Consider the following 26,546-nt stretch of genomic DNA (forward strand, 5'->3'; position numbering starts at 1 on the left):
GATGTCGATGCCTCTGGCCGCCACATCTAACCCTAACCCTCACCGTAAGGAACTCCGTGGATGTCGATACCTCTGGCCGCCACATCCGTGCAGATCAAGAGCTTCACTTCTTTTTTCTGAAAACACAAGACAGGAAAAATACTTTAAAAAATACAGCAAAATCTGGCGCATGGTTGTTTTTTGCGCATGTTTTTCGTTTTTACCTTGAAGCGCTCCAAGTTGGTTTTTCGTTCATTGGGCTTTCGGTCTCCATGGAGACACACACAAGACAACTGGTGGCCTTTTTTGTCCGGACCTGAAAAAATTTAAAACCAAGAACAAATCAAGTTTTTTTGCAACTGATCAAAAAACTAAAATAATAAAAAAAAAAATTTCAGCAAATGTGTACGTTTTTTATTTATATTTTGAAAATAAGTTCCACAAGGTGTATCAACAAGTTTGCAAAAATACAAAAACACAACCAATGCGTAACAAAATAAGGTGACTTTTAAACAAAATGTCGTGACTTAGGCATTTTTTCCTCGTACATACACTAAGGCAGCTGTTCTGCTCGCCTAAGTCATGCGATCGCCGTCTATGTTTGTAACGTTAAAATGCACAAGTCACACGAGTGAGTTAGGCAGATGGGGATTTTTTAACGTAACAAGCGTTCTGATTGGCTGAGGACATAGGCACTAAGCCAGGGCGATGCAGCAGTGTGAGGAGAGTACAGTTAGGCAGAAATCTCTATTTGGCCAAAAAATTACTTAGGCAATTATCGTATGAGGCTAACGATATGAGAAAAATGTATCACACTGTAATATAATTTAAAGGGGACATGCATTATAAATGGCTTTTTTCTGTGTTTAGCATGGTTTTATAGTAATAGGGGTTAGTATCAATGGGTCTGTGTCTCTAATTACCATATTGACTCATCAGTCTAGTCTCGAGTTCACAAGATCTTCCCTCACTCAACTAAGCTGTTCTGATTTGACGGTATTGTTGACGTGAATAGGGTACTGATTTGCATGACAGCACAGCGAGTGGGAAATCTTCACTTCCTCAAACAGAGCGAGGCAGATAGTGTAACCAGACACTTCCTCAAACGAGAAAGTGCTCGACTGCGACTCTACGAGGGAGAGATAGAGGGAGAGATAGAGGGAGATAGAGGGAGACCCGTCTTCTCTCACACACGCAGCCTTTACACAGTGCTCCGTGTGTCCCTCTCTCTCTACCTCTCCCTCGCATTATTGCACAATGTTGTTTTTTATTGGATTCTATTATATGTTGTACCACTGTATTGCACATCGTTGCGGGCAAGACCACCCGCATTTCATTGTATACTTGTATGCCGTGACAATTAAAACTCTTGACTTGACTTGACTTGAGCACCAGCATATCACTGTAATATCTTTGCGCATGCTCCCACGCGCACGCCCGTATTCCGATCCGTACAATAATAATCACAGGGGTATATATTGTCATTTTAAACAAGTTACCAATGTCCCGTGGGATTATGCCCCCCCCCCGCGGTAAAATGAATTAGTATCCCCCTCAGCCTCTCTCTGTGCCAGTGGCAGACTGTGTGGATGACCCACCTCCTCCCTGCTGGACCAGGTACTGCTCCATGTTGTCACAGTCGATCTTGGTGCGACAGAACACGATGGCCTGGTCCATGTTGTGCTCCTTGATCGCTCTCACCATGTACTCTCCCTTCAACACCTTAATGGCCTCCGACCACATCTCTACACACACACACACACACACACACACACACACACACACACACACACACACACACACACACACACACACACACACACACACACACACACACACACACACACACACACACACACACACACACACACACACACACACACACACACACACACACACACACACACACACACACACACACACACACACACACACACACACACACACACACACACACCATGAGTCACTTAACACTTTCTATGCCGGGAAACGTCTTTAGACGTCATTCCCGGCCATGCTCAAGTTGCCGGAGGACGCTTTACGTCGTCCTTATATCAATATTTCAAAAATCTGCGATCGGATTCATATGTCCCCTCCGCTGGCCTGAGATCCACCAGCAGGACCCACTGAGCTCTCTGGCGGTTCAGGAGCGCCATCTGGTGGCCGATCGGCGCCATCGCTTAACAGGATGTGCCATAGAGGTTATGCTAGACGTCCGTAGTACTTCCGGGCACTCGCTATAGGTCCCGGGACTCTGGCTCGTCACGCTACACAGTGATCGATTGCCAATAACTCGATAAACAACATGATTTGGACGTATATACCATTATACAAGCTGGAGATGGACCGGGTAAATTTACATCCCATAATGATAAGACTTCTACTCTACGATGATCGCCCAACGGCGCGCGGAGACTGGGGTGAGTTTCAGCGTGTAACGTTACCGTCTTCGATACTAACTGCTATTATCAACATTTGACCCACATTAGATGATTGGTATAACGCTGCCCACGGAATTATAAACGCCCCCTCGCCCATCCGGTCAACATCAGATGACGTGTAGTAACTTCTAGAAGTACGTCTAGTTGGAATTTTTTATATCGCGCTGATTGCCATAAAACTGTATTGCATCATCAATATAATGCATTTGGGGCTATATATCACGTTCTGGAGAAAGCTGCAGAAAGAGATGAAAACATACTTATACATTAGACCATACTTTACTATGAATATGTGAATGAAAAAGTTTAACGTTGCTACACAATGAACAATACATATAGGACTTTGAATGGGCCCTAATAATGGCAATGTAGCAATAGAATTTAAAAAGTTATAGCCCTGCAAAGAAGGGGTACTTCTCCATAGACAAATAGAGCCGGCAACCTATGGTATATCATGAATTTAACCCAAGGCAACCAAAGTGTTAATAAGACCGGTAGACACATAACTACTGCGGCACGGTGGCGTAGTGGTAATACTGTCGCCTCACAGCAAGAAGGTCCAGGGTTCGATTCCCGCCTGGGGACCAGGTTTCCGCGATGCCAGTTACCCAGGTGGGGGATCTCCCAGGCCTTTCTGTGTGGAGTTTACATGTTCTCCCCCCGTGCTCGCAAGGGTCCCCCCCCCCCCCGATAAGAGAAACCCAATGGAAAAACATGCACAACAACAGATCGCTAACGCTGTCGTGTCCGTGACGAAGACGGGCAGGAGCACTTGGATGGTCCCTGGGCGCGGCTCACGCCACAGCCCTCGTCTGCTCCCGGCTGCCCTTGGGGGGGAAGGTTGACGGGATGCAGAGGAGTATCGCATCGGCGATCCTAAAAGACAATGCATGCGTGTGTGTGTTCCGGTGTGTGTGTGTTAAAAACTAACCACTGTGGGGGAGCTCCAGTAGCTCACTGCATATCTCGGTGCTATCTCTGCGTCGGGAGGAGCCGTGCTGCGTCACGGTTCTGGTTGACTCCGAGTTCGATTCCCGGACCCGCCGTCATTTGCCGAATGTCTTCCCCTGTTCTCCCTCCCGTTTCACTCTACAACTGTCGGTCATGCTTGACCAGAAAAGCGATAAACGCTAAAAAATAAAGTAAAAAAAAAAAAACTAACCACTGTGTGTGCCGCTAAAACATTGTGTCGTTGCCGAATAAAGACCTCTGTGACAGGTCCTGCATTATTATTATTATTATTATTATACTGGCAGACACTCGGCACTGCTGACCAGCCGTCAACTGCCAATCCTCTAAGGCAGCGGTTCTCAAACTACGGGCCGCGACCCAAAGTGGGGTCACGGGTAGGTGACAGTGGGGTCGGGTCGCGCATTGGCAAGTAATTTCTTTTTTTAATAAAATAAAAAAACTATTTATTTTTTGGGTTATGTTCTGGCAGCATATTTAGGCTAAATATGCCTCGTTTTATAAATGTGTATTGATAACATAGTGCTGTAATTACATTTTCAAGACTTTTTAATACCACTTAAGAGCAAAATTAAATACCAATTTCACGACCATACTAGCGACACACATAGCGACGAACTGGTGGCTGCACTTACGCGCCAATTTAAATTCTTGCAAATAATATCTGATATTAAGAGAAAGGGAATGAAATCTTCTCTCACCTGCGCTGTTAGCTCCCGGTCTGGTGTTATCTTTAGCATGGACCTCATCCGTCTGGTACAACGAAACACACAGAGAACAACAGTTAGAATCTCTATTACCAACCAAGTACATTCTTTACTAGAAGTTGTCCTCTGCATTAATACCCTTTTGAACTATTAAAGGAGCAGTGGGCGTTCATAGTCCGGCGCCCAGGGACCCGGTCCAGTCCTGACACCAGTTTCTTGCAGGAGTAGCAGGAGTGTATTTTAACACATTGAGTGCCACGGACGTGTTTTGTCGTTAGTTCACGCCGACCTTTGAGTGTCCCCGACACTATATAGCGTTTGTTTGTCGTAATTTTTTTTATTGGCGATTTGAATTCATATTTCATCAATCGAGCCTCAGGTTAGTGCTGCAGAGTCTCTCTGAGCTCAATTGGGAAGATACCGCCCCCTATCGTCTCTCCCTGTGTAACTGCACCCCATTACTTTACACTGCTGAAGGGGGGGTGGCCAGTTTGCTCATTTAACTTTTCCCTCAAGCCAACTGAAGGATCGATTGTGCTTGCCGGCCGGGAAAACGCGTGGATTATGTATTTACAGGACCCAACACTGTAATCAATAAGCATGATCGATATTTGGAATGGCGATCAAGAATTGGAATAATCTTTTTGGATAACATCTGATCTCAGGTAAGGCATTTATTTGACCAGTCTTAGGATAATCAGAGCTGTTTTCACAGAGATATAAGCGTTTACCCTATGCATGTGTGTGTGTGTGTGCGCGAACAGGAAATGAGAGAATCGATATTTCAGCCCGCCTCTATAGCGTGCATAAGTACACATATACTATCGATAATCTAGCGTTTATTTGAAAACGATTCATAAATAGGCAGAAGAATTACAACGTTTTTGTGTATGCCAGAATATTCCAGTAAATGCCTTTTATCACGGACTCTATATATTTTCCTGAAAAACTAGGGATTTACAAAATGCTATAAAACGAAAATGAACCGATTAAAAAACAATCCGTTTCGACAATGTTGACTGCAAACAAGTCATTGATAAGCGACAGGCAGATTAGACACATAGCCATAATTTAAGACCGAGATTATGCGTTCACAACAGTATCATTGAAGTGGGTCCTGGCATTTAACCATGTTTCCCATGTTAGTGGCCGGCACTGAAAGTGTTAATGCCAATATCGGCCGATAATATCGGACATCCCTAATAATATATATATATATATACATAGTAGAAGAAGCTCATGGGGACTCCCTGGGGTTGTGTGAGGAGGAACAGGACACTTCACTATATCCATCTCTATGCTCTCAGCCTGATCCTGGTCCCAGCGGGTGCAGCACTGACCCGGACGTGGCTCTTGCCCAGGCGCTCCCAGAGGCGGTCGGTCTTGGGGTTGACGGGGACCACCACGTGGTGCACGGTCTCCGGGACCGAGTCCTCCCCCTTCAGGTCCACCCAGGTGGGGAAGTGCATGATCTTCTCAGACAGCTTCTTCACGTCAAACGAGTGCAGCGTGGCGGAGCACACGATCACCTGGCGGGGGGGGGGGGGGGGGGGGACAGAGAGAGAGGGAAAGAGAGAGGGAGGGAGGAAGGGAGAGTGAGAGAGAGAGGGCAGGGGAGAGAGAGAGAAAGAGAGGGCGGGAAGAGAGAGATAGAGGGAGGGAGAGTGAGAGAGGGAGGAAGGGAGAGGGCAGGGGAGAGACAGAGAGAGGGAGAGAGAGAGAGAGAGAGGGTGGGAAGAGAGAGGGAGGGAGAGAGTTAGAGAGGGAGGAAGAGAGAGGGATGAAAATAAAGAGGGATAGAGTGAGAGAGAGAGCCAGAGGGGGAGAGAGACAGACAGAGAGAGGGGGCGGGAAGAGAGTGGGAGAGAAAAAAAGCCAACTGAATAATCCATTGTGATCGCCGGCCCGGAAAACGCGTGGATTATGTATTTACAATACCGAACGCTTAATCAATAAACCCGATCGATATTTGGAATGGCGATCAGGAATTGGAATAATCTTTTTGGATAACATCTGATCTGAGGTAAGAAATTTATTTGACCAGTCTTAGGATAATCAGAGCTATTTTCACCTATATATCAGCGTTTGCCCTATGCGTGTGTGTGTGTGTGTGTGTGTGAGTGGCTGTGATCGCTGATGAGGAAATGAGAGAATCGATATTTCAGCCCGCTTCTATAGCGTGCATAAGTACACATATACTATCGATAATCTAGCGTTTATTTGAAAACGATTCATAAATAGGCCGAAAAATTACAACGTTTTTGTGTATGCTAGAATATTCCAGTAAATGCCGATTATCACAGAATCTTTATATTTTCCTTGAAAACGAGGGCTTTTCAAAATGCTATAAAACGGAAATGAACCAATTAAAAAACAATCCGTTTCGACAATGTTGACTGCAAACAATTCATTGATAAACGACGGGCAGATTAGACACATAGCCATAATTTAAGACAGAGATTATGTGTTCACAACGCTATCATTGAAGTGGGTGGTGGCATTTAACGGGGGTAAGGCGCACCGCATGGCTGGTAATCAAAGTGTTAATAATGTCTTCATATTAACCTGTTAAGCCCTATTTTCTGAAAATCCACCTGAAAGTACATGCCCAAGTAAATGGAAGATTGCTCCACTTCTACAAGGTCAATTTGCATATTCTTAGGTATCTAGGAACATCTATGGACCTCAGGGAATGTATTCCCAGTGTCAGAAATATTGCATCCGTTAGTCATTTCCTCACGTGAAAACTCAACTTTTCCCGATGCAATGCACAGAGTTCACATTATTCAGAGAAACTCAAAGTCAGCTTTATTGTCACCTCTCGTAATGTGCAAGACATACAGATAAATGAAATTGTGTTTCCCCCTTCCCACGGTGTGTATAAAAAAACAAGATCTAATATAAACATAAAGTAACATAATAGTACACTATAAACATAAAGTAACATATGGACAGTATACAGTATACAATGTAGACAGTAGCTAAAAAAAAAGTGCTGAAACTTTGACTGCTGTTTTGATAGGGTTATGGTCTTTACTCTTAGCTACAGTTGAAAAATTAACAAAACATGAATTAATACGGTCTGTATTGATCGATTTATGACGAGAACAGCAGGGTTGTAATTGGGGGGCCCTGGGGCATGCTTGTTTTTCTATTAACTTGCAAATGTGCCCAAGTGCCTGGACTTGAATTATTGATGGCACATAGTAACCATAGTAACATTTCCATTCTCTTTGATCATCACACACAACAGAGGCCTCGAGTGGAATATTCGTGTAGTTGTCTCTCTTGCAACATGACTGCCTGTAACCATTGGCAACCACACATAATATGGTCATGATCGGAGTCATGTCACAATTTACAGTACAAAGCCAAGCCATTTGTTTGGGGAAGAGGTACAATTTCTTCTCATAATAGTTAAATTATGCATCCGACTAGGATAAATGAGCCTGGCAGTAACGGTTCTATTAGACCATTTAAGGACCTCTTTGAAGGCCATGCCCATGGCTTTAATAAATACAATTTAAGATAGCTTAAAAGAACACACCAACATTTTGGGAAATTAGCTTACCTTCTTCTCCAGAGAGAGACAAGAAGATGGATACCAGTTTCTGTGCGTTCAGTAGAAAACTGGCTCCACGTTAGCTTAGCTTAGCACAATGAATGGAAGTGGACATGCCCGGTTAGCCTAGGCATTGTCCAACTAACACCTCTCCCGAAGGCTAACCGGTCATGTCCGCTTCCATTCATTGTGCTAAGCTAGGCTAACGTGCAGCTTTCTACTGAACGCACAGAGCGGAAACTGGTGTCTATATTCTTGTCCCTCTCTGGAGAAGACGGTAAGCTAAATGTTGGCGTGTTCCTTTAAAGTAGCTCAACGTCTTGCAGAAAAAAGTATGTTATGTAGAGCTAATAGCTGGACAATGGAAAACCAATCTCCACCCAAACGGTAGGCATCGTTTCCATCTGCCAACATGTGGAATGGCCCTATAGTGCACACAGTAAAAACACTGCACTGCCCTCTGATCACACAGGTGCAGGTTAAAAACACCACAGATGAAATGGTAGAACGAACACACACACGGCTTGTGGGGACATTCCATTGACTTACATTCATTCCCTAATCCCTTAACCTTAGCCTAACCCCAAAATAGTCTCCCATCCCTGTGGGATCTGACCCATAGATATATATCACTAGATGACTCACCCGCGCTGCTGGCCAACGGAGACCGACGTTCCCCCCTGGGCGGCCATCTTGCGTAGGTGGAGCACGCCCACTCATAGCATGCATGTCTATGGTGCATGTTTTACTAAACCTCCACTCAAGCAAGATGGCCGCCGGTGAACTACGCGGGAGACTCCGCCCCTTGAGCCATCTAGTGTTTATATATATCTTTTTTTTTATCCACTTTTTCTCCCATTTTTCCATATTTTCTCCCATCCCATTTTAGTATCATCCAATTCAACCCTCCCCTGTCACGAACGCTGTTTCTTGCCTCCCACAAGCCGGCTGCAATGTGGACTAAGTCATACATAGCACGAGTCCCCTCCGGTACTTGAGGTAACAGCAGTCGCATCTTTTCACCTGCGCAGCTCGATCTCTGTGTCGAGGAGTAACGCGTGGGAGGCTCACGCTGCCCCCGACACTTCCTGATTCTACTGCGCAGACGCACCAACCGACTTGTAGGAGTCGCTTGTTCACAACGTTCGATCCCCACCCTTCAGTTTTCCCTCCCCGTAATACGGCCAATGTGTATTACTGCGGACGACCAGCTAAACTGAAAAACAATGTGGAGCGCTGGATTCGAACACGCGAATCCTAGCGTCTCCACACTGGTGGCGAGTGCCTTGCCCACTACACCACCTAGCCGCCCGTGTTTATATATATCTATGGTCTGACCAATGTCCCCACAAGGACAGGACAATTCTATTCCCCCCCCTTCCAACAGGGGACATTTAATCCACATCAAGGATGTGAAAACAAGCATACCCCCCCCCCTCTCTCACCTGTAGTCTCTTGCCATCAGAGGTGACCTGGGGGATCTGGTTGTAGACCCTGGTGATGAAGTCAGTATAGCCTGCAGACAGGAGGCCATCCTGGGAGACACACAGGAGAGAGAGGGGGTCAGAACACACTGGTGGAACCAGAACACCTCATCTCCCTGCCTGATCATCTCAATCTGGGTCCTCGTTTAAGTCTCTTCTCAAAACTTTTATTTTTTTTTATTTTTAAAGGCTTGTTATAGTTTTCTTTTAAAATATTTATATTTTTCCCCATTTAGCAAAAAAATAAATAAAACCTATTTTATTGATTTTATTTTCTATCCCTAGTTATATTTCTTATATTTTATGACATAAATATAAATAAGATTAATATATTCTCATGATTGTTCCAAAACCTTTCAACATGTATCAACTTCCATCGCTTTTTTCCAGGAATGGAAATAAATATATTATTCCAAGATTTTCCAGGTTTGCTCTGAAAGGAACCTTGGATAGAACTTTGCGATAAATGTTTAATTAAAATACAATATTTAAACATCAGAAATGGTAACAGACAATTGAACCCTTGCGCTGAAGAACCATATACCGGTAAGTCAGTTTTGGACATGCCATGCATCTGCAGTTTCAAAATCAATCCAAATCACTTGGGAGTGTGAATGCGATAGATCATCAGAAAGTACTCGACCTCTACTGCCTTTAACTATGAATGAACACAACACTCCAACTTATCATTTTTAGATAATAAAGTTTCAAAAGAAACTTATATGGTTCTTTGTCTAAGGTAAGTAGTAAGTAGTTCGGGAGTAGGTGCGAAAAAGTGACTATAGCTCGGCCGAGAAAGTGCCGATCGACTTGGGACTGGTCTCTCTGTGTTCAGGAGACTCAGGCGTATACAAGTGTATTGGATCATGTCTCCAGCGCCCCCACAGCCGTAGCTACAACCACTTAATGTCAAGGCTCTCATCCACATTCATTCATTTTCTCCCCCCGCTCTCTCTCCCATGAGCTCAATGTAACGCGGAAGTGCAGCGGTCTATAACCCCCTTTCTGACATCCATGAAGTAGCTGTGTTGTTGTACATACACACTGATCCAGGACCAGCTAGTAAATTAAGTAGCTGTGTTGTTGTACATACACACTGATCCAGGACCAGCTAGTAAATTAAGTAGCTGTGTTGTTGTACATACACACTGATCCAGGACCAGATTGTAAATGAAGTAGCTGTGTTGTTGTACATACACACTGATCCAGGACCAGATAGTAAATGAAGTAGCTGTGTTGTTGTACATACACACTGATCCAGGACCAGCTAGTAAATTAAGTAGCTGTGTTGTTGTACATACACACTGATCCAGGACCAGCTAGTAAATTAAGTAGCTGTGTTGTTGTACATACACTGATCCAGGACCAGCTAGTAAATTAAGTAGCTGTCTTGTTGTACATACACACTGATCCAGGACCAGATAGTAAATTAATTAGCTGTGTTGTTGTACATACACACTGATCCCGGACCAGATAGTAAATGAAGTAGCTGTTGTTTGCAATGTTAATTTTGTCAACGAGAATAATGACTAAATATGGTCGTCAACGAAGCTTTTTCCCCTGACTAAATCTAGACTAAAACAAAAAAGACAAAATCGAGACTAAAACTGACTAAGACTAAAATGCTCAGACCTGTAGTTGACTAAAACTGACTAAGACTAAAAATAAATGAAGGTGACTAAATATGATGAAAACGAAAAAGGAGCATTTGACACATGACTAAGACTAAAACTATTGGTTTGATTATGTCTTATGGTGTATTTATGTGGAGCACTTCTATGCTCTATATTTATATATATTCTTTTTGTACAACCAGGGGTCGTGTCTGCTTCACATGGGCTGTGGAAACGTTCGGTTCACTTTACTGTTTTTGTTATTTTAAGACTGGGCCCCGTTCCCCGTACCTGGCTAACTGAGTTAGCCGGATAATTTCCAGTATAGCCTGACTTAAGCCAGACCTTTCCATTCCCCGACGCTCGATTGTCTAAATCACCATGGTAACAGATCAAAAAGTTTAGGGATATTTTTAATGATTGAAACCTATCGCTCGTTTGGCTCTGATTCCTTTCATATTCTCCGCTGTGGGAGCGCCTGGATTGTGTTTCATTCAAGCATAAAAAAGTGTCTATGCGTGGATTGTGGTTTTTGTGGATTATGAATTACGAGGAATCTGAGGATTGTTGAATTGTATCATCATCACTCACACGTTATTGTGATATTGTAACTGGGATTAATGCATTTGAGAATAAAGAGATAAAACTTCATTCAAAAGAAAAATATTCTAAACACGGGTCTCTAGTCCATTGATGGATACACAATGAATATATCCCGTCTGGCACAGTGGTCCAACGGCCAGTGTTCACTCCTGGCAAGCGGGCGACCCGAGTTCGAGACCCCGCATTTCCAATATAATTTTTTTGGAATATAATATTAATGATTATACGCAAAAGTAGCCTAGTTTTAAGTTAAAATATTATAAATCTACATGCATTGAGGATGTCATTCTTTATATAGCTCTCAACGTGCACCAAATTGAAGTATTTACATTTCAAAAAGAAAACTAGAAGAAGTGGGATTCGAACGCGGGTCGTCCGTGTGAAAGACAAAATGCTCGACCATCAGACCACGGTGGCAGACAAATGAAACATCAACCATACATCCATCAATGGATAAGAGAGCCGTATCCTTATTCTGAAACTGTTGAACTAATTATTTTCGCTAGCAAGATCTCATTTGATTATCCATTCCATGAACCTACTGCCAGCAGGGCACGTTTAAAGAAATATAATCCGATTGATTGGGGTAATGAGGGACTTAAAATGTGCCTATAGATTATGCATTTAACTTGTCGGCGAGGCTATTGAGCCGTACTGCAATCTGTTAATAAAGTTTTAAATCAATCAATCAATCAATGCTGTTAGAAAATCAGGATTTCTGCTCTCGACACTTGCTGTCTTCTCAGCTGAGGCGGGCGCGCGCACTGATCCTGAGTATCAAGTCTGGTTCGAGTTAACGAGACTGAATCCACCTTCGAGGAACAGGAAAATCCCGGCTTCAAACATCGGGTTAATTGAATCTGGATAATGGGACTCTTGATCGACTTAGTTGAACCAGGTACGGGGAATAGGGCCCTGGTGAGGGTCTTTAACTGTTTACATCTTTAACTCATTACGTTATGGGGGGAGTGGGGAGAGGGGCGTCTACATGAATCTATGAATAGAAATGATGTGAATTTGACTGACTGTAGTGGTACATAGAATTGCATTACAAGAGAATAAAATGCATTTTTTTCATTAACGAAAACTAGACAAAAATGTCATCCGTTTTCTGCTACTAAATCTAGACGAAAACAAAAAAAGACAAAATCGAGACTAACACTGACTAAGACTAAAATACTCAGACCTGTAGTTGACTAAAACTGACTAAACTAAAAATAAATGAAGGTGACTAAATATGATGAAAACTAAAAAGGAGCATTTGACACATGACTAAGACTAACACTCAAATTAAAATAGCTGCCAAAATGAACACTGGTTGTTTGTACACACACACTCATCCAGGACCAGTATGCGAATTTGGGACAGAGGGAGCTTGCCGGTGGAGATGAGGTCATCCAGTCTGCCTGGAGTTCCGACCACAATGTCAACCTGAAGATGGACCAGAGAGATGATGGAGGGGAAGAAAAAGAGGAAGAAAAGAAAAGAATACAAGAAAAGGAGGAGGGTTATAAATATCAATATAAATATATATATATATTTCTCTTCTTTTGGGGGGGGGGGGGCACTATATTCAGTGATATTTGTATATACCGGTACGTATGAAAAACCACATGTTAGAAAATCCAGTCAATCATCATAATATACTGTACACAGTATCTGAAACTGACATTTCTGATATCAGAAGTGCCTTTTTTTTATGACTAAATGTGTGTTGAAAGATGATGAGCTGATGATCCATACCCCCGTCTCCAGAACGGCCAGCTGTTCCCTGGCTGCCACTCCACCGATGATCAGGAGATCTCTGCAGGGACAGAAGTCAGTTCGTTTTTTTTTTTAGACAAAGCCAGCATAATAAGACAGAGCATCCTTTAGGTTAGCAGTCTCTCATAGGAATGTCACGGTATAAGATTTTGATAGCCTAAGCCTATCATCAGTTATATGGGTAGACTATAGTCTGAGGTAGGTAGTTATGATTATTATTGGTCAGTGTCACACTGCCTTGGAGATCTATCATCGGCTCCAGAGATGAACCCCATCATCACTACTTCCTTTACGCTGATGACTCCGCCTCTTTTTAACAGGCAGGTCCCCCAGCCATAGATATATATATAGAACACGCCCCCAGCCTTTCAAGAGAGGAGGAGTAAGAGAACGTCTGGGACTCCGTTTCACATATAATTGTATGGTTTCACCCCCAAAGCAACGGCTCCACCTGTAGACAATAAGTTGGAACTACACGTAAAAACAGTGCAATAGCAAGATACATCCACTAATAACCTCAGGAGCTTTTTAGAAGCCAGTAGAGGTACCTACCGGTAAGTGTTTTATTTTATTTTTGAAAACCAGTTGGAACAAGATGCTAAAGACTTTGAAATGGACAAATTGATCCCCCTCACTACTTCCAAGGACACTGTTTGATGTGTGTTTTAATTATTTCCCTTCCCTCTGTGGTGTATACATATCGTCTCCATCTTTTCTTTTATTTCTTTGTCCCCTTTCCCCGCTACCCTTAGAGCGGCCCCTCTGTCCTCTCGCCAGGCCGTCATTGTAAATAAGAATTTGTTCTTAACACTTTGATCGCCGGGGTTAAATTCATAATTTACCATCCCTCGCCAGCCCTATTTAACATGGATAAGTTCCCCTTCTTTGCAGGGCTATAACTTTTTAAATTGTATTGCTCAATTGACATTACTATGGCCCATTCAACGTCCTATATCTATTGTTCAGGGTGTAGCAACGTTATACTTTTTCATTCACATATTCATACTAAAATACGGTCTAAAGTATAAGTATGTTTTTATCGTTTTCTGCAGCTTTCTCCAGAACTTGATTTATAGCCCTAAATGCATTATATTGATGATCAAATACAGTTTGGTAGGAATCTGTGCGAGATAAAAAAATTTCAACTGGACGTGGTTCTAGGAGTTACTACGTATGATCTGATGTTGACCGGATGGGCGGGGGGTCGTTTATAATTCCGTGGGCAACGTTATATCATTCATCTAGTGTGGGTGATATGATCATCAGAGCAGTTAGTATCGAAGACATTAACAAATAACGCTGAAACTCACCGTAGCTTCCTCTCGCCGTTGGGAGATGAGAGTGGAACAGAATTTTTTCTATTATGGGATGTCGAAATATCCGATCCATTTCCAGGTTGTATAATAGTATATACGTCCAAATCATGTTGTTTATCGAGTTATTGGTAACGGATCACTATCCGTTGTGATCAGCTCGAGTCCTGGGACTATTAGCGAGTGATCGGACCGAATTGAAATGAGCACCAGCTTCCACTTCCTGTTTCTCCCCTGGGCGATCCGCCGATCGGCCACCAGATGGCGCTCTTGAACCGTTGTAGAGTTGAGAGGGACTCAACAGTACATCTCATGTCTCCGGGGGAGAAATATGATTTCGATCACAGATTTTTGAAATATTGATATCAAAGACGCTGTCCAGCGTCTTCGGCAGAATGAGCATGGCGGGGAAAGACGTGTTTCAGCGTCAACAGCGATTAAAGTGTTAATTTACCTGCCTGGTTAAATAAAGGTTTAAAAAAATATATATACCTAAATTTGGGGGTTTTAGAACTCGGTAGAAGATACCTAAGCTAGGGGTTTTTAGAACTGGGTAGAAGGTACCTACTTGGGGTTTTTAGAACTCAGTAGAAGATACCTAAGCTAGGGTTTTTTAGAACTGGGTAGAAGGTACCTAAGTTTGGGGGTTTTTAGAACTGGGTAGAAGGTACCTAAGTTTGGGGGTTTTAGAACTCAGTAGAAGGTACCTAAGCTAGGGGTTTTTAGAACTCAGTAGAAGGTACCTAAGTTTGGGGTTTTTAGAACTCGGTAGAAGGTACCTAAGTTTGGGGTTTTTAGAACTCGGTAGAAGGTACCTAAGCTTGGGGTTTTTAGAACTCGGTAGAAGGTACCTAAGCTTGGGGTTTTTAGAACTCGGTAGAAGGTACCTAAGCTTGGGGTTTTTAGAACTCGGTAGAAGGTACCTAAGCTTGGGGTTGTCCACATGTTTCTTGCACTGGTTGACGTTGTTGAGAGTCTGTTCAGCCAGCTCTTTGGACGGCTCGATGATGAGAGCTTTAGGAGCGTTGATCAACGTCTTCACCTGGGTCACCTTGGCCGTGCCTGGAGGAGACAACAGAGACATTTACTACTACCACCCAGGACAACAGAGACACATTTACTACTACCACCCAGGACAACAGAGACACATTTACTACTACCACCCAGGACAACAGAGACACATTTACTACTACCACCCAGGACAAGACACATTTACTACTGCCACCCAGGACAACAGAGAGACACATTTACTACTACCACCCAGGACAGAGAGACACATTTACTACTACCACCCAGGACAGAGACACATTTACTACTACCACCCAGGACAACAGAGACACATTTACTACTACCACCCAGGACAACAGAGACACATTTACTACTACCACCCAGGACAACAGAGACACATTTACTACTACCACCCAGGACAACAGAGACACATTTACTACTACCACCCAGGACAACAGAGACACATTTACTACTACCACCCAGGACAACAGAGACACATTTACTACTACCACCCAGGACAACAGAGACACATTTACTACTACCACCCAGGACAACAGACACATTTACTACTACCACCCAGGACAACAGACACATTTACTACTACCACCCAGGACAGAGAGACACATTTACTACTACCACCCAGGACAACAGACACATTTACTACTACCACCCAGGACAGAGACACATTTACTACTGCCACCCAGGACAACAGAGAGACACATTTACTACTACCACCCAGGACAGAGACACATTTACTACTGCCACCCAGGACAACAGAGAGACACATTTACTACTACCACCCAGGACAGAGAGACACATTTACTACTACCACCCAGGACAGAGACACATTTACTACTGCCACCCAGGACAGAGACACATTTACTACTACCACCCAGGACAGAGACACATTTACTACTACCACCCAGGACAACAGAGACACATTTACTACTACCACCCAGGACAACAGAGACACATTTACTACTACCACCCAGGACAACAGACACATTTACTACTACCACCCAGGACAACACACATTTACTACTACCACCCAGGACAACAGAGACACATTTACTACTACCACCCAGGACAACAGAGACACATTTACTACTACCACCCAGGACAGAGACACATTTACTACTACCACCCAGGACAACAGAGACACATTTACTACTGCCACCCAGGACAACAGAGACACATTTACTACTACCACCCAGGACAAGAGAGACACATTTACTACTACCACCCAGGACAGAGAGACACATTTACTACTACCACCCAGGACAGAGAGACACATTTACTACTACCACCCAGGACAGAGAGACACATTTACTACTACCACCCAGGACAACAGAGACACATTTACTACTACCACCCAGGACAACAGAGACACATTTACTACTACCACCCAGGACAACAGAGACACATTTACTACTACCACCCAGGACAACAGAGACACATTTACTACTACCACCCAGGACAACAGAGACACATTTACTACTACCACCCAGGACAACAGAGACACATTTACTACTGCCACCCAGGACAACAGAGACACATTTACTACTACCACCCAGGACAGAGAGACACATTTACTACTATCACCCAGGACAGAGAGACACATTTACTACTACCACCCAGGACAGAGACACATTTACTACTACCACCCAGGACAACAGACACATTTACTACTGCCACCCAGGACAACAGAGACACATTTACTACTACCACCCAGGACAGACACATTTACTACTACCACCCAGGACAACAGAGACACATTTACTACTACCACCCAGGACAGAGAGACACATTTACTACTACCACCCAGGACAACAGAGACACATTTACTACTACCACCCAGGACAGAGAGACACATTTACTACTGCCACCCAGGACAACAGAGACACATTTACTACTACCACCCAGGACAGAGAGACACATTTACTACTACCACCCAGGACAACAGAGACACATTTACTACTACCACCCAGGACAGAGAGACACATTTACTACTACCACCCAGGACAGAGAGACACATTTACTACTGCCACCCAGGACAGAGAGACACATTTACTACTACCACCCAGGACAACAGAGACACATTTACTACTACCACCCAGGACAGAGAGACACATTTACTACTACCACCCAGGACAACAGAGACACATTTACTACTACCACCCAGGACAACAGAGACACATTTACTACTACCACCCAGGACAACAGAGACACATTTACTACTACCACCCAGGACAACAGAGACACATTTACTACTACCACCCAGGACAACAGAGACACATTTACTACTACCACCCAGGACAGAGAGACACATTTACTACTACCACCCAGGACAGAGACACATTTACTACTACCACCCAGGACAACAGAGACACATTTACTACTACCACCCAGGACAGAGACACATTTACTACTACCACCCAGGACAACAGAGACACATTTACTACTACCACCCAGGACAGAGACACATTTACTACTACCACCCAGGACAACAGAGACACATTTACTACTACCACCCAGGACAACAGAGACACATTTACTACTACCACCCAGGACAGAGAGACACATTTACTACTACCACCCAGGACAGAGAGACACATTTACTACTACCACCCAGGACAACAGAGACACATTTACTACTACCACCCAGGACAACAGAGACACATTTACTACTACCACCCAGGACAGAGAGACACATTTACTACTACCACCCAGGACAACAGAGACACATTTACTACTGCCACCCAGGACAGAGAGACACATTTACTACTACCACCCAGGACAACAGAGACACATTTACTACTACCACCCAGGACAACAGACACATTTACTACTACCACCCAGGACAACAGACACATTTACTACTACCACCCAGGACAGAGAGACACATTTACTACTACCACCCAGGACAGAGAGACACATTTACTACTGCCACCCAGGACAGAGAGACACATTTACTACTACCACCCAGGACAACAGAGACACATTTACTACTACCACCCAGGACAACAGAGACACATTTACTACTACCACCCAGGACAACAGAGACACATTTACTACTACCACCCAGGACAGAGAGACACATTTACTACTACCACCCAGGACAGAGAGACACATTTACTACTACCACCCAGGACAACAGACACATTTACTACTACCACCCAGGACAACAGAGACACATTTACTACTGCCACCCAGGACAGAGAGACACATTTACTACTACCACCCAGGACAACAGAGACACATTTACTACTACCACCCAGGACAGAGAGACACATTTACTACTACTACCACCCAGGACAACAGAGACACATTTACTACTACCACCCAGGACAGAGAGACACATTTACTACTACCACCCAGGACAACAGAGACACATTTACTACTGCCACCCAGGACAGAGAGACACATTTACTACTGCCACCCAGGACAGAGAGACACATTTACTACTACCACCCAGGACAGAGAGACACATTTACTACTGCCACCCAGGACAGAGAGACACATTTACTACTACCACCCAGGACAACAGAGACACATTTACTACTACCACCCAGGACAGAGAGACACATTTACTACTACCACCCAGGACAGAGACACATTTACTACCACCCAGGACAGAGACACATTTACTACTACCACCCAGGACAACAGAGACACATTTACTACTACCACCCAGGACAACAGAGACACATTTACTACTACCACCCAGGACAACAGAGACACATTTACTACTACCACCCAGGACAACAGAGACACATTTACTACTACCACCCAGGACAACAGAGACACATTTACTACTACCACCCAGGACAGAGAGACACATTTACTACTACCACCCAGGACAGAGACACATTTACTACTACCACCCAGGACAACAGAGACACATTTACTACTACCACCCAGGACAGAGACACATTTACTACTACCACCCAGGACAACAGAGACACATTTACTACTACCACCCAGGACAACAGAGACACATTTACTACTACCACCCAGGACAACAGAGACACATTTACTACTACCACCCAGGACAGAGAGACACATTTACTACTACCACCCAGGACAGAGAGACACATTTACTACTACCACCCAGGACAACAGAGACACATTTACTACTACCACCCAGGACAGAGACACTGTAACTGAGGGGTACAATTCCCTGACTGTATTACTAGATACGATACTTACTACCACTACCTTTGTACTTAATATTCGGCCACCCAGTACACGGCATAAATATATTATCATGAACACTCTCACGTAGATGAAACGGATCCAACACAAATGTACGAATTAGAAACAGGTCTTTATTTCCTACACAGCGATGGTGTGTAGAATAAGCACTTAATCACTTAATTACATTTATGAATTGAAATAGTATGCACTTTTATGGCAAGGAGTATTCGTCGGTATATCAATAGATAATGTCCAATCTCTGAAGGCGCAGGTGGTAAATATACGACCTGGAATAGTTAAGGAATAACAGCAATGATACTTTAATGATTATAGGCTGGATACACTAGAGGGGGTTAATCCGGTCGCTTGTAAGCCGACAGGAGTAGGAGGGGGGGGGGGGGTAGAATCCAGCTGCCTCGTCCGGCCAAGGGTATCCCAGGTGAACCCACTGTAGTGCCGTTCAATGCACCGGCGATCCTTGGACCACAGATGAAAGCAGGTGGACTCTTTGTGGGCCGGCTCTCTCCGGTCCACGGGGGAGAGATGTGGAGAGACCTCGTCTTGCAGAGCGTCTCCTCACCTTGCGTCCTCTCCAGGGGGGGGGGTTCCAACACACGGTAGTGTCGGGGGTCTTTATCCATAGAATAATCAAAGTATCCAAAGCATAATCCGTGCCTGGGAAGGCGGGCTGTCGTCGGTAGAATAATCCGGTATACAGGTCCACTCGCTCGTCGGCTCTGGGGCTCCTCGGGTGCAGCTTCACATAGGGTCAACCACCCTGGGTAAGCAGCCAGTTCTCTGCCCGAAACGATGGGGTACTGACTACGGTAGTATTCTCACCGCACGAAGCACTATATATTAACAGACTATTATTAGCTTAATAGACTACGTCCAACTCGACGATATAGTGCCAAATATGACTATTCAAATATTAATATACACGATGTCTCAATACCGATGGTAGGCCGAACTTGGCCTTACTCCCACACGTGGCATCGCGGGGAGGCTTTACGTCTGTGACTCTATTGGAGGGTAAGAAACTGGACTGAAAGGAAAGTCCTACTTTAGTAGCGCAGTATATATACGCACTATGAACAAATAGTCCCATTAGTGGTGCGGTAGCCAAATTCCTACGCGGAACTAGGACTTGTTCGTACATGTCGAGCGGTACGTTTGAACTGGGTCTGAGGGGTATGGCAGCCTGGCACCAAGGTCTCGACCAATAGTAGAATGGAGACTATTATGGGATGTTCAGTAGGCTAGAATGGATATCCAATGCATATTGTACAAGGAATATACAAGGGATATCAGGGAATATTAGAGAATATACAAATACAATTAAATATATATATATAAATAAATATATATATTCGGTTTAATCTGGCCCTTCACAACAGCCACCCCCTGAATAGGTCCCAGACCTAATCAGTTAAACGGAGACAGATTAATCGCGTTGTCTATTTACACATAAGGGTTTGCTGTAGGGGTCAGTCAACTTCACAAAGTCATAGGGTTGTAGGGTCATGGTCATCATCGATTGTGTCTGGGAGTCGAGGCAGTTCTATGAGCCTTGCCACGGGACGGGTGTAAGTGCGACCCTGGACGAGCACTTCAGCTGCTCGGACCTTGCCGTCGGCACCGGTGATCACTTTGCTTACGCGGCCGGCCGGCCACATAGCTCTGGGCAGTGATTGATCAATAATCATGACGACTGTTCCTTCTGTCAAATTGTCTCTCTCCTTTACCCACTTCTGGCGGGTCTGTAGAGACGGTAGGTAGTGCAGTAGGAAACTGTTCCAAAACTTGTCGGCTAATACTTGGCTGTACCTCCACATTCGTCGGCCGTTCGCTTCTTCAGGCCGGTACATTGTCTGGGGTAATGTGGGATCTAGCCGCCCCATCAGGAGTGTGTTGGGGGTAACTGGGTCGATATCCGCCACATCACTGGAGACATATCCGAGGGGCTTCGAGTTAAGTACTCCCTCAATCTCCGTGAGGACTGTCATTAGGACTTCTTCCGCCACAGTCTGGGCCCCAAGTACTGCGTACAGGGCTGTCTTTATGGAGCGCACTTCTCGTTCCCAAGTGCCACCGAAGTGGGGTGCGTTTGGGGGGTTGAATTGGAAATCAACCTGTGCTGGAGCGAGGTGGGTCTTAAGTTCTGGGCCCATAGCTTGGAAGCTCTCTCTCAGCTCTCTTTCGCCGCCTTTAAAGTTTGTCCCATGATCGGACAATAGGGTAGACGGTCTTCCTTTCCGTGATATGAATCTACGGAAGGCCATAAGGAATGAGTCTGTGCTCATGGTCGGGAGAAGCTCGATGTGTATCGCTCTGGTGGTCATGCATTTGAATACAATACCCCACCGCTTCTCGGTTCCTCTTCCTTTCTTTATGTGCAGCGGGCCAAAGCAGTCCATACCCGTTGAGTGGAATGGCTTGTCACCGATTCGGAGGCGACATGGAGGAAGGTCAGCCATCCTTGGTATGCTGGGCTGCGCGCGCCACTTGCGGCAGTCTAGACATGTTCGTTGGAAGCGTCGTACCGCCTCTCTTACTTGTAGGATCCAGTAACGACGTCTGATTTCCGCGAAGACTCTTTCTGCTCCTGCGTGATGTACATCCTCATCGTATTTCTTTATAATCAGCTCTGTGACCTTGTGTCGGCTGTTCAATACGATCGGGTATTTAATGTCATCCGGTAGATTGGGGGCTCTGCGTAGGCGACCACCCACTCTGATGAGGGTGTGAGCGTCGCTCTCGGGGGCCAGGTGAATTAATCTGCTGTCGGATGGGACGGGCTTTCCTCCCTGTAGACAGGCCAATTCATCGGGGAACGAGTCTCTCTGGGCTCGCTGCAGTAGAAGCAATTCTGCTTCCTCGTAGTTAGCTGCTGACATATCAGCGGGGGACTTGCACTCCGGGTGGTACCGCAGGAATGTTCTTTGTTGTGCACTCTCTATGGACGTGCAATCGTTTATGTTAGGGTCGGTGGAGGCTACGGTGCTCAATCCACAGAACACAGACTTCTTAATTTCCACCTCCTCTGGACTTGCTTCCCTCGGGATAGGCATGGGCCACTGTCCTTCCGGGAGTCTTAGGAATGCGGGGCCGTCACTGTAGACATTGCGACGGGTGAGGTCATCCAGGGGCATCCCCCGGGTGATGACGTCAGCTGGGTTCTGTTTTGTATCAACGTAGCGCCACTCTGTTTCTCCGGTTAACTCTTCGGTTAAGTCTTGAATCTCGGTGACTCTGACTCCCACGAAGACTTTGTACTTGCATGAGTCCGATTTGATCCAGGCGAGTACCGTCGTGGAATCTGACCACAGGATTGTTCTAGACACCGGTATGGTGAGCTCACGTTGGATGAGCGTGGCTAGGTGCGCTCCGGCTAGGGCTGCGCAGAGCTCTAGACGTGGGATAGATTGTTGCTTGCGTGGGGCTATTCTCGAGCGGGCGAGGACAAATGCTGTGTAGATCTCTCCCCCTTGGTCTTGGGCCCGCAAGTAGGCTACTGATCCGTATGCGACCTCTGAGGCGTCACTGAAGACGTGTAAGTCCATTTTACATGTCTCTGGCCTCACCGTGGGTGGGAAGTAGCTTCGGCGCATATTAACGCCTGGGAGTGAGTGGAGCTCCATCTCCCACTCTCTCCAGGTGGATGCAAGGTGTGCGGGAATGGGGTCGTCCCAGCCCTGGTCCTTGTCCCACAATGCTCGTACAATCATTTTTGCCCTGGTGGTGTACGGTAGAATACATCCTAGCGGGTCATATTGTCGGGCGAGTGTTGTGTACACACTCCGTCTGGTGGTCGGCGCCGCCGCCGGCCTTCCCTGCTCCGTAGTCAGGGGCTTGTGTCTGTAGTGAAGCGAATCTGTTTTGAATCGCCACACCAATCCCAGGGTCATCTCCTGGGCTTCTCCCGGGATTGTAGCCATCCAGGTCTCGCTGCTGGCTGCCTTGTCCTCGGAGGAGAGGCTGCGCAGTACTTGCGGATCGCTGCTGGCCCACTGCCTGAGATCAAAGCCGCCTTTGATCAATGAGGCGCGGAGTTTAATCAGGAGAGCCTCGGCTTCTTCCTGGGTTGAAAGGCTTTGTAGACAGTTGTCTACGTAGAAGCTGTTCTTTACGCTGTGTCGGACCTCTTCGTCCGCTGCTGGGTCCTCTGCTACATGTTTCTGTAGTGCAAATGTCGCACAGCAGGGGCTGCACGTCGTTCCGAAGGGGAGGACTTCCCATTGGTAGATGGCTGGGTGCTCATCTCCTGGCTTCTCTCTCCATAGGAACCGTAACAGGGGCTTGTCCGCCTCTACTAATCTCACCTGCAGGAACATTCCTTTAATGTCCCCGCTGATGGCCACCTTTTCCTGGCGGAAGCGGAGTAGAACGCCGAGTAGGGAGGGGCCGAGTGTGGGACCGGGCAGTAACTCTTTATTCAGATTTTGGGATCCGATCTGGTAGCTGCAGTTAAATACTATGCGGTCTTTACCGTTGTGATGGACCTTGTGGTGGGGCACGTACCACGATTCAGTGGTCTGGTCAGCTTCTTTAATGTCCATCTTTGTGACGTGTCCCGCTGTGATGAGCTTCTCAATCTCAGCGCGGTATACACTCTCTTGGGCGGGGTTCTTGGCTAAGCGCCGCTCCGTGTTCAGCAGGTACCGTTCTATGGCGTCTGTCTTGGCGTGGAAAGTAGGCATTCCTTCTCGCCGCAGGAGTGGCGTGGCGTATCTCAACACGCCGTTGACCGGGACTCTCTTGGTCCCTGTCTCGAGGAGGTGAATGGCGTAAATGTCATCTTTAGAGCGAATGTCTTTCTTTCCATTCTTAAAGGGCATTTGTTCCAAGCTCCATAGCCGCTCTACGTGTTGCAGGAGTGCGGTTTCTCCCTCTGTGACTCGGGAGTGGAGACATCTAGTGGCTGTACTTCGGTTGAGAGATTTGGCGAGCGGGCCTTGGAGAGTCCATCCCAAACGGGTCTCGACTGCTGCAGGGCAGCCTCGGGGTCCGGTATGAACCCGGTCTATCGGGACAATGAGGTCTGCATGGTCGGAGCCTATCAACAGGGTCGGCATAGCATTGTCTATGAGCGGGATCGGTAACTTGCGCAGATGTGCATATTTCTCCATCAGCTTGGCGACGGGGTATGTGTACCGCGACAGTCCTATTTCTTGGCTGGTGAAAGCGTCTGCAATCTGGTACCGTCGCTCAGGCTGGCCGCTTGCTGCGATAGAGAATGAGACATTCTCGCCCTTTATCGTCTTCAAATCTCGTCTTATTGTCCGAATTGTCATTTGGGTTTCGCTTCCCCGCAGCCCTAGCTGGGCCGCAGCGGAGGCGAGCAGCAGGGTCTTCTCTGACCCGTCATCGAGGACGGCGTAAGTGTCCAGGACTTTATTCTGGTGGCTTAGTGTCACACGCACTACTTTTAGGAGTACTCAGGCTCCACTGCTGCTGGCGGGATCGATGTACATGACGCTCGCTTTGCGGCTGGATGGTGCAGGTGAAGGGCGCCGTCTGTTACTGTCGTGAAGTATGTCCAGATGGGCTCCATCGCACTTGGTGCACCTTTTCTTTAAGCGGCATTCGGCTGCCATGTGTGAGCGCGCACAGCGAAAACAGCGCTTGTTGGACTTTATCCATTGACCTGCTTCCTCCGCGTTCAGCTTGGGGAAGGAGTCACATTGCGCTAGCCAGTGTTCTTTCTCACAGTAGGGGCACACTATCTTCCACTTCTCCGTTCTGGAGGGGGTACTGTGGCTCCTGCTGCTCGGTACTGACTCCGATTGGTGCATCACAGTCACCGATCTTCTTCCATCATTTAGTCGTCTGGTTCCTTCTCTGGAGCCAGGGGTGCTCCGTCCGAATGTATCTAGCCGTAGGCTGCTGACTTCTCTCGCCAGGAAGTCTGCTAGATCGAGGAGGTTCGGTTCGGGGCCATTCGGGTCTCTGTGGTCCCTCTGCCGCCTAAAGCGCTCCTGACGAGCGGGCGGCAGCTTCTCCAGGATCCTTTCCACATTTGAGTTGGCGTAAAGTTCATACTTCCCCTTCTCTCTTTGCGCTCCCAACATCCCTACCAGGGACTGCACTCTGATGGACAGGTCGTCCAGTGCTCGATTGTCTATTGCTGGGGGTAAGCGGTCGATGTGTCGGATCTCCTGGATCACGTAATCCCATATGCGCCCATACCTCTGGTCCAATGCTACCAGCGCTGCTGTGTATGGGGTGGTGGAAGTCGCGTAGGCGAGCGCTATATTATGTGCGCGGGGCACCTTTAAGTGCTGCAGTAGGATGGCGTATTTGTGGCGTTCATCCAATACATCCACCAACATGGTCTCCAGACACATGCGGAGTTCTGTATACTGGGCCCGGTTCTCTTGGGTGAAGTCGGGTACCATAGGCGTGCCAATGTATGACGCTGACTGTGGATACATCGGCGAGCGTTGGGGGGGAGGCCTCCTAGGCGAGTCTCCTCCCGCTCCTTGGTATGGGCTGGTACTGGCAGTGTACCATGGCCCGCTTGTCCAGGTGCTGTTCCTCGGTGCGGGTCGTGCGTCGTGCTCACCCGTGTATAGAGTCGGGGGTCTGTAGCGCAGCTCCGCGGGAGTATAGCCTGGGCTGTACCGGACCTCCTGGTCCGGTAGAGTACTGTGCTGTCTTCGGGCGCGGTTCTCCTCCTCTTCCTCTTCGTCTTCAGTTAGGTCATCCAGTGCTTGTAGTCTCTGGTTTAGCCTCTCCACAGGATATGCTGCTCCTTCCCGGTTGCTAGGTCTCGCTTGGACCGGTGGGGGGAGGTGGTCTGTGGGGGGTATAGACCTCGTCTGTTGGTCAAGTTCAGGGTTGTTTACTCGGCTAGGGGATGCCGCCCTGGAGGTGTGTCTAGACGAGTTCCTGGAGCCTCTGGCG

General features: G+C 46.3%; 1 protein-coding gene across 1 annotated transcript in view; it reads right to left on the bottom strand.

Annotated features, from left to right (window-relative positions):
• ddx1 (DEAD (Asp-Glu-Ala-Asp) box helicase 1) overlaps positions 1-26,546 on the bottom strand; it is a 90,042-nt gene that overhangs the window by 15,000 nt on the left and 48,496 nt on the right. Inside the window, exons 13-21 of the mRNA XM_084315205.1 lie at positions 15,359-15,497; positions 13,102-13,162; positions 12,691-12,789; positions 9,104-9,193; positions 5,437-5,625; positions 4,091-4,142; positions 1,578-1,724; positions 204-295; positions 44-116 (exon numbers count right to left, since the gene is read on the bottom strand). Of these exons, the coding sequence (XP_084171331.1) occupies positions 44-116; positions 204-295; positions 1,578-1,724; positions 4,091-4,142; positions 5,437-5,625; positions 9,104-9,193; positions 12,691-12,789; positions 13,102-13,162; positions 15,359-15,497 (942 nt within the window). The remainder of the gene's footprint in view (positions 1-43; positions 117-203; positions 296-1,577; positions 1,725-4,090; positions 4,143-5,436; positions 5,626-9,103; positions 9,194-12,690; positions 12,790-13,101; positions 13,163-15,358; positions 15,498-26,546) is intronic.

Source organism: Notolepis coatsorum, assembly GCF_963971535.1.
Source record: "Notolepis coatsorum genome assembly, chromosome: 5".
Lineage (NCBI taxonomy): Eukaryota > Metazoa > Chordata > Actinopteri > Aulopiformes > Paralepididae > Notolepis > Notolepis coatsorum.